This window comes from Phyllosticta citriasiana (genome assembly GCF_038021145.1).
Source record: "Phyllosticta citriasiana strain CBS 120426 chromosome Unknown IWZ02scaffold_4, whole genome shotgun sequence".
Taxonomy (NCBI): Eukaryota; Fungi; Ascomycota; class Dothideomycetes; order Botryosphaeriales; family Phyllostictaceae; genus Phyllosticta; species Phyllosticta citriasiana.
The window spans coordinates 1404100-1416962 of record NW_027117281.1 but is presented as its reverse complement, the minus strand read 5'-3'; the positions used below and the strand labels follow the sequence as shown (position 1 = coordinate 1416962).

Genomic DNA, 12863 nt, shown 5'->3' with positions numbered 1-12863 from the left:
TAGTTCCTTTCCCCTATAGAAAAAGACTACTCCGTACGAAGTTAAGATTAGCTACCTCCTAAAGGAATAAGAAGCCTAAGTACACGTTAGACGTATAGGATATATAACTTAGGTAGTTATCCTATACTCTAACACTTTATCTATCCTAAAAGGAAATAGAGTAGGTATAGGAATTACAGCGTACGATACCTAATAAGATAGTATAAGAGTAGTAGTAAGATATAGAGGAAATACTAGACTATACTAGCTTATATATAATGGAGAACTAGAGGCACTTATAAGGGCTATAGAGTTAGCTACCTAGAAATAGCTAGGATAATAGATTATAGTATATATAGATAACTAAGCTATACTATACCGCCTCTAAACCCTATCTAACCTACTAGGTTAAGGACTATAACTTTAAGCTATAGATATAGGCCACTTAATTATAGCTAGATAAGGTAGTCTTACCTTCTTATAGGCCCTAGGCTATATAGGGATTAGAGGAAACCTATAAGTAGACGCCCTTATAAAGGAGGCTACTAAGCTAACCCTAGAGAATAACTACTTAAGTACTACCCTCCTTAGGATGCGCGTATAATAAAGAACTATAGTAGAATAGATAGTATATACTATATAATACTAGGAAGCATAGATAATACTATCCTAGGGGTTATATATATATAACTTCCTATCTATACTAAGGATGTCTATCTAACTCCCTAAGTATAGATAACTAGAAGTATTAGCCTACTTCTAATTAAAACTAAACTATAGCTACTTTAAAGCCTACCTATTACGGTTTAGTAAGATAGCCTAGGATAACTATAGCTATAATAATACTACCTAATAAATACTATAACATCTTATTAGTAACTACCTACTCTATAGCTCTACTAGAAAAGAAGTAATATAGGAAGCGCTTTAGGCGTATAATAATAATAGTAGGAATATAGCCTCTATACCCTATAGAGAGCTATTCTAAGGAGACATTAGTTAATAATTTATACTTAAATTCATACGTTAGACGAAGGTTTCTACTAGGGTATAGTACATGTAAAGAGTAGACTAAGGGAAAAGAAGAGTAAAAAGAAGAAGAGAGAATCTATTCTAAGCTCTATTAGTAGAGTAAATAATAAGCTCTATAATCCCTCTACTTATAGTTCCTATAGGTACTACCCTAGAACCCCTCTAACTAAAGATAATCTAGGAAGGGACCCCTTTATCTATAATCTACCTAATACCCTCTAGGCTTATATCCCTCCTCTACCTTATATAGAGCCTCTACTAAGACCCTAGCCCTCTAGATTAGGAAGGTATTAACATAACTTAGATAACTACTCCGTAACTACTCTAGCTAAACCCTCCTACTCCTAATAATAATTAGATAACTGTTTAGTAGTAAGGTAAGGGCTTAATACTATTCGTCTATATAGTATACCTAGGCTAGGGCGGCGTATAGAGCCCTATTATTAGTAATAATGTTAATATACGGTCGTCTAATAGCGGTAACTAGGCTAGATTAAATTATAAGTAATATTAATATAGATTAAACCTAGGTTCTTAAGTGTTCTTTATTTTCTAGGATAAGTATTAGCTAACTATACTAGTTAGCTAGAAGATAGATGCTACTAGTTAAAAACCTTACCTACTTTTTTTACCTTTATAGGTACTAAGAAAGGTATTATATAATGCTAACTAAGAATAGTACTATTAGGGATAGTACTAGAACGCTATAGTAGAGTATATATATAATCTACCTTACCTACTACCCTATACTATATTTACTTTTCTATATATACCTTCTCCCTATCCCCCTTTCTTTCCTTACTCTTACTCTATACTACCTATCTACTTAGATAATAGTAGGAAGGCTAGTCCTTAGCCCCCCCTTACCTAAAAAGAGCCTAGATAAACTATCTATCTATACCTACCCTATACTAATATTATACTAAGAATCACGCCTTATTATATGAGATTCTTTAGCTAGGTATCTCTACTTACCTTATAAACGTATATAGGATCCCCTATAGATAGCTCTATCTTAGATAGCCTATAGCTCTAGTAAGACGTAAAATAATTAATTAATTAATTAATTAATTAATTAATTAACCTTAATGACTAGACATTCACGATAGCGAAATCAACAGACGTAGAATTTACATAATTTATATTACTAAATAGCGGATTGAAAACACAAACGTAACCTTTGGTGAATGACGACATTCACCGGACGGCCAGCCAGCTTGGCGCAGGGGTAACGCGTCGCACTTGTATGCCAAGGACGGACGACGTCTTTCGAAATATGCAATGCGAAGATCGTGTGTTCGATTCACACAGTTGGCATTTTCGTTTTGGCTTTGGCTTTTTTTGGTGTGGAGAGGTGAGGGACGGAGAGAAAGGAGTGGGGGGAAGAAGGATTTGAGATGGGAGGGGCGGGCAACTGTTTTGTTGGCCGTGTGGTGTGGAGGTAGGTAGTTAAGGGGGGGTGTGTTTAGGTAAGGACCTGGCACCTGGGAAAGGAAATGGGATGGGGTTAGTGAGGAAGATTGGATGAGGGGATGATGGGGAGACAAGCCCGTGTGTTTCGTTTCGCATTCGGACTGGAAGTCCTCGAGGTTGACTCGATGCAGCGAGTAAGTGTTGGATGCTCGATTTGTCTAATGCAAATAGTCAATGGTTGATCAAACAGCCGTGACTGTCCGTAGAGAAAGAGCATTTGAAGGACGAGAGTGTGATATCCATGGATAGAAATAGCCAGACATAAAACCGCCGTCAATTTCTTGGAGCCAACCGACATCAGAATAACCAATTGAGGAGCGGGCCGGGTGGTTGCCGACGCCAGGGCCAAAGTGCTTTGCTCGGGTCAAAATGCCTCGACTGCGGCCCGCAATCCTATCGATATCGGCTGGCGCGAAAAACTGCCTACCCGCGTCGTCGTCAACAATTCAGCAGCCACACCTTCATCTCCACCGACCTCAGCAACCACCATGGCCGACCACGATCTCGACCCGTCCGATCGCCCGGCCAAGCGCCAAAGAGTCGAGGGCGAAGTCACCATGACCGATGCCGACGCCGACGCGACGACGAATCCCGGCGCCCAGTGCCTGTCGCAGACGCTCGAGCTCGTCGCCGACGGCACCGCGCGCAAAGACCTCGAGGACCAGCTTGCCAAGGAGATTCGCGTCGGCGTGGACCAATTCACGAGCCCGGAGACGAGCGGCTTCATTGGCGTCTTCAAGCAGCGTTACCACGATTTTATGGTCAATGAGATTGCAATCGATGGCACCGTGTGGCATTTGGAGCAGGACGCGGGCTTTGAGGCTGCTGAGAAGAAGGCTCAAATTGAGGCTGCGGCTGAAGAGAAGGAGAAGGAGAAGGAGAAGGAGTCGCAGGCTAAAGAGGAGGTCAAGGAGCCAGCCAAACCTGCAGAGGAACCCGCAGGTGAGCCAGAGGAACAACCCAAGGCCGATTCTTCCGCAGAGGTTGGTTGTGCAATTGAGCAAGAAATTGAAACTTGCTAACCTCCACAGATTGCGGAACCCCAGGTCAATCGCCTCAAGGCTATATTTGGCGACGAAGTCGCAGACGCCATCGTCGCCCTCGACCGAGAGGTTGTGCATAAGCCCAATCGCAAAGCGCGCGAATTCGGCACGGTCTCTTCCAAGCCAATCGACAGAGCGGATCGCAGCGCAGCACATCAAGCCGTCCGCGAGATATTCAACCACCGTCTGGCTACCGAGACTGAAGAGGGGGGGATCATCAAGGTCGTCGCTGGGAATCCCAAGGTGAGGCGCGGACATGCGCCGCCGCCAAACTCAAAGGGCTCGAGCGTGGGCAGGAGGAACAACAACAAGCAGAACCCGGTGTTCAAGGTCAACTGGAATGAGGTCGGTGGCGAACATCTGCATTTCACGCTGTACAAGGAGAACAAGGACACGATGGAGATCATCAGCTTCCTCTGCAAGTCGCTGCGCGTGGACGACAGAAAGTTTGGCTATGCTGGTACCAAGGACCGTCGCGCCGTTACGGTTCAGCGCATTAGCGCCACCAGGATATCGGCACCGCAGATGGCGGATCTGGCGTCTCGTCTGTTCAATTGCCGCATTGGAAACTTTGCGTACAAGCCGAAGCCTCTGTCTCTGGGTGACCTGGCAGGCAACGAGTTTACCATCACGCTTCGCGATTGTCACTTCTCTGGTGAGGAGGACAAATCGATCGAGCAGCGCGTCGAGAATGCTCGTGTTCGGCTTCAAAAGGCAGTTCAGCACTTTGAGAGCCATGGCTTCATCAACTACTTTGGTCTTCAGCGTTTCGGAACTTACGCCGTCTCCACGGACACGATTGGAAAGCACATGCTCAAGGGGGATCTGGAAACTGCTGTCGACCTCATCATGTCTTACAGCCAAGAAGCAGTGGAGGCCTACGACAAGGCGGAAGATTCGCTCATCTCGGACGATGATAAGAAGAGAGCCAAGGCCTTGCATATTTGGAAGACGGAAGGGAATGCGAATCGTGCCCTGGAAATCCTCCCATCGCGCTTCACGGCCGAGAAGCGCTTCATCTCTTGGCTCGGGCAAAAGGACCACAGGACGAAACAGTTTAAGCACGCCAACGACTACCAAGGCGCCATGATCCAGCTGCCGCGCAACCTCCGCCTGATATATCCTCACGCGTACCAATCGTTGGTTTGGAATACCGTGGCGAGCGAACGTATCAAGCGCCACGGTCTCAAGGTCATCCCTGGCGACTTGGTTCTCGTCCACGAGCACAAGGACAAGGAAGTCAACAACGCCAACGCCGAGCCAGAAGCGCTGGAGGAATTCGATGCCGATGGCGAGCTCATCATCCGTCCTGAAGGCGACAACGCAGCCGCCGACCCTTTTGAGCGCGCACGCGCCCTGACGCAGGAAGAAGTTGAGTCCGGCCGCTACACCATCTTCGACCTGGTGCTGCCGACGCCCGGCTACGATGTTGAGTACCCGGCCAATGACATTGGCCGTTTCTACGAAGAATTCATGAAGGATGAGCAGCGCGGCGGCGGCATCGACCCGCATGACATGCGGCGCAAGTGGCGCGACATCAGCCTATCGGGCGGGTACCGCAAGCTTCTCGCGCGCGCTCTGGGCGGCGGCGTCGGCTTCGACGTCAAAACGTACCGCGACGGCGGCAGCGGCAGCAGCGAGCAGCAGCTCGTCCCGACAGACTTGGACCGCTTGATCGAGCAGGGCAAGGGCATCTCGCTCGAGGAGGCCCGCAAGCGCAACTGGGTCGGTCACCCGAACAAGAATGCAAAGGACGCTGCCGCGTCTTCCCTGCCCAAGTCAGCGGTTTCTGAACAGCCGCAGACGCAGGAGAAGCTGGCCGTTGTGCTCAAGTTCAAGCTTGGCTCCAGCACGTATGCAACCGTGGCGCTGCGCGAGCTGATGAAGGGCGGCGCGCAGGCTTTCAAGCCCGAGTTTAGTCGCTGAGGGTGGATGAGGGGTGTAGTTATTGAATGTTTGGCAGCAAAACTCGCTTTTGGCGGATCGCGTCTTGCATTGCGACATCTTCAGTCTCTTTTGCTTGGGAATGAGAGCATTTAGCATTTAGCATGCATGGTGAGCGGCGTTGGCGTCAAGAGGTCCTAGACTTGAAACTTATGTTGGTGGAAAAGCTGGAATCTACTATTTTGCGCGCCTCTTGCTGATCAACTATTGACTCTCCTAGCTCTAGATACCGTGGAAAACGATGTGTTGGCATGCGAGTGGTCCTCACATGTCGCACGTGCAACAAGTCTGACTATCACGTTTGCTCTACTTACAGTTCACACGCCACGCCTGTCTTCTATCCCTCCTTATATAAAACACCCCCTCATCATCTCACAACCGATCCCTCGTGCAGTCTTCAAACAGCGAGGAGCAAGAGACGGTCTCTATCATCCACTTTTCCTCGTCTTCCTCGATCGCACACAAAGCACTGTTGTCTTCCTTTCCCTCTCGTTTCGCCGGGGCCCTCAGTCCCTACATACCTTTTCAGTTGGCCGGCGTCAACGCCGGCGATGTGAACTTCGCCTTCATTAATGCATGGTGATGATGTCTGATTCTCTTGCAAATCTTTTCTTGCCGCAGCGGTGGAAAGTGGAGTTCCAAGATCAAAGACAAGTGAGCGCCCTTCACCCGCGGCAGGACACGGCCAGTGAGCCCGGTCCTTTGGCAGATCTCCTCCCCCGGTGCATCAGCCTGCTGGCTGAAAGCCAAAGGCTAGATTTGCCTACCTCTGCGCCGGAAGCTGGAGAGGAAGTTCCAGCTGTAGGAAGAGGAGGTTCTTGTACCTCTGGACGAGCAGACGTGCGACAAGAGTACCTAGGGCGGCGCGTGATGCCGTGGCTGTCAAAGGATGTTTGGGCAGGGCAGATCACACGATTTGCACGTGGCAAGTGCTCAGTCAATCTATCCTGTGTCAAGTTTCTTTCCTACATCCCGAGTGTATAAGCAACCGCGCTTCCTCGTACAAGATAGCAATGACACTCTGTTCGCGATCCCAGCGGCAAAAACAATCCCAAGACCCAACCTCCGTCGCTTATGGGGTCAAGACTATAGACACTTGGGCTATGTTGCGTCTGTGCCGTTTCCCCAAGCGTCCAAAAGTTGTAAATCGACGTCAAGACACCACCACGTCATCTTGCCGTCCTTCATCATGGAGGCTCCATGATCCGACACAACGGGCTCCATCAGCATTCCAATTGTAGCTCCGCGTACAAGCGCCTAGCATCTTCCATCCACACCCCACGACCAGGACAGCCGCGAGTGAGGATAAGAGAATGGGGTATCCTCAGCGCGAGTGATACTCCATCAAGAATCTCTGTCTTCAAGAGACTCGAGACATCGAGACTGCTGTAGTGGGGAGGAGGCTCGGCGTTCATGTCCTCTTCTTTTATATCCCCAAGAGAGTCAACCTCGTGACACACACGATGTCGCCCGTGCTGCACGCCAAAAGAGGAACTTCGCCCCATGACTGTAACAGAATGTCACAACAAGATGCCGGCGTACTGTCGGCGCGCTATCGGAGCTCTGCGATCTTTCCCGCCTATGTAAGAAGCCTCTTTCCCGCGACTTCGGCGCCGTCCATGGAGTACGGTCTGCGATGGCGCCGATTGTCATGGATTTCTTCTACTCTCTTTTCTGCCAGCCTAATCATCGCCTTGTTTTTCATAGGTGTTGGCTGTGGCATGCACCCTTTTTCTGACCTCCTCCCGAAGTGATTCACTTTGTGAGTGTTGTTATTTTCTTACCGCAAAGCTAGAGGAGAAGCGACGACCGTAAATGCACCATGAAGAAGCACGTTATCACTAGAGAATGATGATGGTAGTTTCCGCAGCTGGAGGCTCCGTCATCTCGACACGCCGTTGAGCGTTTCTTATAGAAACATGGTGGTCTCTAGGACGCTGGAAGGAGGCTCCGTCATCTCGACGCATTGATGAGCGTTCCTTGTCGAAGCTGATTTCCGCCCATGACAATCTTTTGAACGCTTCCTGCTCGTGTTCGCAGCTTTCGACATGTGAATACGAACACGTCAGCGTTTGTGTCTGTAAGCAGGCACCTAGAATTCTGCCGTTCAAGTCGCAGGAGACGTGGCAGGTGATGGCATGTGACAACATCACCATCACATAGGAAACGTTGCAAGGAGATGCTGCTACGCAAAGAGATAGATAAATAGAGAAAGAGGAGACAAATTGAAAAAAGAAAGAGTGGCAGGAGCACAAGCCATACCCACAATACATCAACACATCAACACAACACACGATTTATTCTCCCCAACTCATCCCCCACCCTCCTCCTCCCACGCACTCTCCCTGACCAAACCCGCCCTAAGCAGCCCCTCGCTCTCCTTCTTCTCCCCCGCCCTCCCGCCGCCGCCGCCACCACCACCACCATCGCTCAACATGGCATACAGCGCCTGAAAGCGGACGGGCTTGGTCAAGAAATAATTGACGCCCGAGCCCAGCGCCTCGACGCGCGTCGCCGCGTTTGCCAGACCCGTCAGCGCGATGACGGTTGCTGGAGGGCAGTGGGCGCGCTGCTCGAAGCGGCGGATCTCGCGGGTCGCCGTGAGGCCATCCATGACTGGCATGGTGAGGTCTGAAGGTGTTGGTTGGTCAGTTGGTTGGTCGATTGGTGTGAGTTGAGGATGAGGGAGGGATGGAGGGATGCTGGGGAAGGGTGATTTGTTGGGGAGAGAACGTGGACGTACCCATGAGAATGTAGTCGAAGCGGCCGTCGTCGCGCTTGTATGTCTCGACGGCTTCGAGGCCGTTGGTTGCTTCGGAGTAGGCGAAGCGGTACTTCTTCATGAACGCGGTGAGGAGCTGGCCATTGTCAGCGTTATACTCAAGCAGTGTTTGTTTAGCATCGTGTCTTCTTACGGAGAGGTTTATTCGGTTGTCTGGAGAGTCAGTCAGTAAGCTTCGGGAGGCTTCTTTTGCTAGAACACCCACCATCGACTAGAAGGATCCGCAAGTCTTTTTCTGTGGGAGGTTGTTGCATAGCAGAAGAAGATGGTTCCGCATTCAGTGACGATTGTGATCTGCTTTTACGAATGGTCTCGCTGCAGTCCAATCAGTCAATTATCTGAAACTCTGCGGTTAGACTTACGACAAACCAGGCGCTGGCTCTGACATTCTCCTGGTCATCTGTCTTGATATCGAAGGCCTCACATCTCCTGGTGACTCGTCAAATGGGGAGTTTGAAGGCGTCGTTGTCAGCGGCATCTTTTGAAGATCTGCGTCCAGACGGTTCAAAGCCTGGATCAAAGTCTTTGCTATTTTGCGAGGCCCGCAGCTTCGACAGGGTCAGCTGTTTACTTCTTGCATCAGAAAACAAGAAGACTCACGGTTGCGTAATCACATCGATGACAATATCCCCACTTTGAATGCGTGGGTCCGCGCACATCTTGGCCGCTTGTTTGGAGTCGAGTGCGATAAAAATCACGACGACCCTCTTCTCTTCTCTGCGGAGCCTCTGAAGCGCGCTCAAGAAGTCAACGTTCAGCTCTAGACAAACGAGAATGTCAGCAGATAGAGCATTCCAGACATGAGACGTGACAGCATCGGCGCAAAACCAGTCTTTGAAAATGCGCTTGATGGACACGGCGAGCTCGTGCTGGCCCTTTCTGACCGAGGTTTCAGGGTTGGTAACGCCGCTCAAAGACGTGTGTTCGAGTATGCGCACACTGCGATCTTCGAGCTGAGTTTTAAGTGCACTAATCAAGTCATTTGGTGATCCAGAGGGGCTCGATAATCTTTCAGCGGTCGGCACTGAAAGCGTTACTGTGACTTCGGTGCCAACGTTGACCTCACTCTTGACCGTGACGTGGCCGTGCAAAGTATCAAGAATCTGCCGTACAATACTGAGACCGAGACCAGTACCAGGAGAAAACGAGTCTTCTTGGGAGAACGGCTGCCAGAGGCCGGTGCGGAGGTATTCTGGCGAAATGCCCCTTCCTGTATCAGTAATTTTGAACGTGACTTTGATTCGATCATTTCCAGGATGATCCTCTCCGTCGTCTGCTTGCATGGAAATCCGTATGAAGCCTTTCGCCGTGTACTTGATCGAGTTTCCAAGTAGATTCATGACGACTCTCCTCCACGCCCCAGGCTCAATGGTGACAGTCCAGTTTTCACGAAAAGGGATGTCGAGGACAATGCGGATTGTATCAGTCTTCCCGTTTCCTTCTTCGCTGGCGGCGATGGGAGCCTTGGAAAAGTTGGCGTGACTCGCGTGGAATTGCGACTCCAGTGGTTGCTTCTGATGATTGTCAGCTCTGGTCCTATGTCCATGTGCATGTCTATCCGGAACACGACCGGCAAACAGGAAGAACAAGTTTTCGACCTTACCGCTACATTGTCCTCCATTATTTGCTGTAGCCTGGTGGGGACTTGCTTGTGGACTTGCCCGACAAAAACAGCCTCCACAACCTCCTCGGTCAAAGTGGCTAGGTCGATTTCCGCCGTAAGATACTCCAATTCTTCTGAATCCCCTTGCGAGAGGCTGTCGGGTCTTTTCAGCTCCTTGCTGTCCGACTTTTGCGTGCCTTTGAGAGGCCTCTTCTTGAAAGTATTCACCTTGGCGAAATCCAATACATGATCAATGGTGTCGAGTAGAGTGTTCCCGCACATGGCTACCGAGTCCAAGAGGCTTGCTTGGTATGCGTCCACCTTGGTGTCGGACAAGAAATGCACACTGCCTAGTATTCCATTTAACGGACATCGGAGTTCGTGAGAGATTGAGGCGACGAATGTCGTTTTGGCCTTGTCCGAGGTGATGGCGTCCAAGCGACTAAGCTCTGTCATGAGGCTATTTCCAAAAGCCTGAAGGAACACCAGATCGACATCGGGATAGAAGACTCGGTTCGGCTCTGTCGTCCAGCAAATGGTTCCAGCGTAGAAGCGTTCCCGCGAGTAATCCCATAATGGAAGCAAAAGAAGACTTCGCGCGCTTGGATCAATTTTGAGGAGCTTCTCCACGTAAGGATCAACTCGCGCGAATCCGTCTGGATAGTCCCGCATCTCTCTTCGCGGCGGAAGCTCTCTGCATGGGGAGACCTCCCCACTTCTGCCAATGTTGAAAATATGGCCAAAGGGGTACTTCTTGAGCAGTCTCCTCATGTCCGACTCGGCGAATGGCTCACAAAATAAATCAGGGTCATCACCATCCATGCTGGACCCATCGTTGCATGCGAATCCGAGAATCTCACACATTTTGCGCTCTTCGTGCTCTGAATCAGATTCCTCGTCGGTGGCCCGGGACTCGGAAGAAGAATCCGATGAGCTGCTTTCTTCTGACGAAGACGACCTAGACGACTCGTTCGATCGGCGAGTCTCGGACCTTGACTTGTTTGCGTGGGCTTCGGTCGCTTTTCGCCCGCGAGGCGTGTTGATGCCACCACCAAAGCTGACGACGGTGGCATCGAAGATGATGCATCCGTCAATATCTGTACTCTGCTTGATGATATTTGCTGCTCTCGAAAACATCTCTTTCGCTCCAGAAGGTAGGATACTCTCCTGTAGACTGATGCTATTCTTTGTGGGACCCTTCGGGGTGGAGGTTTTGGAATTTGGTGGTTGTTTCTCGAAATTTTGCACCATTACAGATGCATTGGCTTGCTGTCGGATGCTCCGGAGCAACGAGATCTTTGATTTGCCACTGGTGGATTGGTTGCTGCTGCACTCCTGAGACAGTATACCCTCCCTTCCTCTACCAATTGCCTTTTTCTTGGGCACAAGTGGCGAGTCTCTAAACGAGTTTTGGTCGCGTCCAAAAGACTGGAGAGAAGACTCTCCTATGACAAAGGAGGTCAACCCATCAAGCATCTGGCCGTACCTCTTGTGGCCCTCTTTTGCCTTGCTTGTGTCCAGATAGTTCATGGTCGTCTTTGCAATACCCTGGAGTGTCAGCAACGATTCCTGGTCCAGACCATTCCGCGGCTCGTGTCCAAATACACAGTATGCACCGATGATGCTGCCCCATGGGCTGCGTAAAGGCACTCCCGCGTAGAAGCGCACTCCAGGAGATCCTGAGACATAGGACCTGCCCGAGAATCTTTGATCACTGGCCAGGTCGTTGATAACGATTGCAGGTACATCATTTGCCGGATTGTTCGCCCCGGAAACCAAGTCTCCAAGGCTTAGTACATGCTCACATACCCCGCTGCGTCGAGGGATTATTATGCTTCCAAGCCAGAGGTCATCTTGGGGTGGCTGCTCGTCCTCGGGGATCAAGGAGAGGGTTCTTGTGGCTTCCGCAAGTATGTATTGGTATCTCCCATCGATGAGCGATATCATCCCACGGTTGACATCCAAGCGCAGAGCTCCAAGCTGGGCGAAAGCCGTCAAGGTCGTATCTTTGCACGAGACAGGTGAGAACCCAAGTGGGGGGACAGTGCATCCTGGAGCGTCTTCTATCAGTCGCATATCAAGTGCATTAATCGCTGCCTGATAAAACCTGTACAAATTATGTCAGAATCGGCCTCGACTCATAGTAAAGGGGTTTGTTACGTGTAGGCTTCTCGGTCTCGTGGTGTGTTGCAATTCATGGCTAAAAGAGGGCCAAATCCTCACCATGCGCAATCGATGGCGTGATTTTCGACACCCTAGCGAAGGAATCGGAGTTTCCTGGTGAAGACGGCAGAGGGAATGCTGAAGTCCTAGCTCAGTAGACAAGGGAGTAAGTACATGACTAGAGATGGAGTGGCGACGTTCAGCAGCGCGAACGCCATTGTGGAAGAATTGTGCCGAAACTTCCGCATATGTCGATAGATTCAAGACGCAGTGAATTGTCCGCTAGACCACAAAATTTCGCCCGGTTTCTTGTTTTCGCAGCCGAGCTTCTACATTCCGAGGCCTGTGTGGAGGGAGCTGTAGTGAGTCAGAGAGTGCATCCAACAACCCATTTTGCTTCTGACATCCAGTTCCCAGGTGCGATCAAAACGCATCTGTATAGGCCGTTGTTAGAATGCGGAGCCGGGTCCGTGAACAGCCAGGGGAGGGGGTTCGCTCTTTGGAACGGTGGTTCATGCCGAACCAATCCCCAAGCTTGAAGAGAAACATGTCTTGAACGTGCTGCTTCCACTCAGACCTTTCTTGAAGGGAAATCATACCCGGAGCTCTATTACACGTAGTTCTGCGAGTAGAATCTGGCAAATACCCAGAGGTAGTTTGCAACTTGAAGTTTTCAGGGCAGACACAATCGACGATAATTGCAAGTCCTGCGATACCTTTATCTTGCTAAAAATCCTTGTTGTATACGGGCTCAGCAGTGAAACTAGTCTGCGGAATTTGCGGCGCATGCGAAATGTGGATCTCAGAGTTTTCGATGGATGAATGGTACCGTCTTTGGTGGAAA

At 49.9% G+C, this 12863-nt stretch overlaps 2 protein-coding genes and 1 non-coding gene across 3 annotated transcripts; 2 read left to right on the top strand and 1 right to left on the bottom strand.

The window, feature by feature from the left end:
* The first annotated feature begins 2222 nt into the window (after positions 1-2222).
* IWZ02DRAFT_t39 lies at positions 2223-2328 on the top strand. The gene has a single exon. It is a non-coding gene; the product is annotated as a tRNA-Thr (tRNA).
* Positions 2329-2795: 467 nt separating this feature from the next.
* Positions 2796-5769, top strand: IWZ02DRAFT_480556 (pseudouridine synthase-like protein TruD/Pus7). The gene is made up of 2 exons (XM_066769109.1): positions 2796-3467; positions 3516-5769. Exons 1-2 carry the CDS (start codon positions 2973-2975, stop codon positions 5451-5453), a joined length of 2433 nt encoding a protein of 810 aa, XP_066624667.1. The 5' UTR covers positions 2796-2972; the 3' UTR covers positions 5454-5769.
* A 2013-nt stretch (positions 5770-7782) lies between these two features.
* Positions 7783-11932, bottom strand: IWZ02DRAFT_416709 (uncharacterized protein; the record flags this gene model as incomplete). The annotated part of the gene is made up of 9 exons (XM_066765789.1): positions 7783-8102; positions 8215-8329; positions 8387-8406; positions 8459-8568; positions 8616-8801; positions 8854-9752; positions 9911-10840; positions 10919-11023; positions 11105-11932. 9 exons carry the CDS (start codon positions 11930-11932, stop codon positions 7783-7785), a joined length of 3513 nt encoding a protein of 1170 aa, XP_066624666.1.
* Positions 11933-12863: the final 931 nt, after the last annotated feature.

Coding starts and splice junctions, on each gene's coding strand:
- IWZ02DRAFT_480556 (XM_066769109.1), top strand. CDS start 2,973: ATGGCCGACCACGATCTCGACCCGTCCGATCGCCCGGCCAAGCGCCAA. Junction 3,468..3,515: donor AGGCCGATTCTTCCGCAGAG/GTTGGTTGTGCA, acceptor TAACCTCCACAG/ATTGCGGAACCCCAGGTCAA.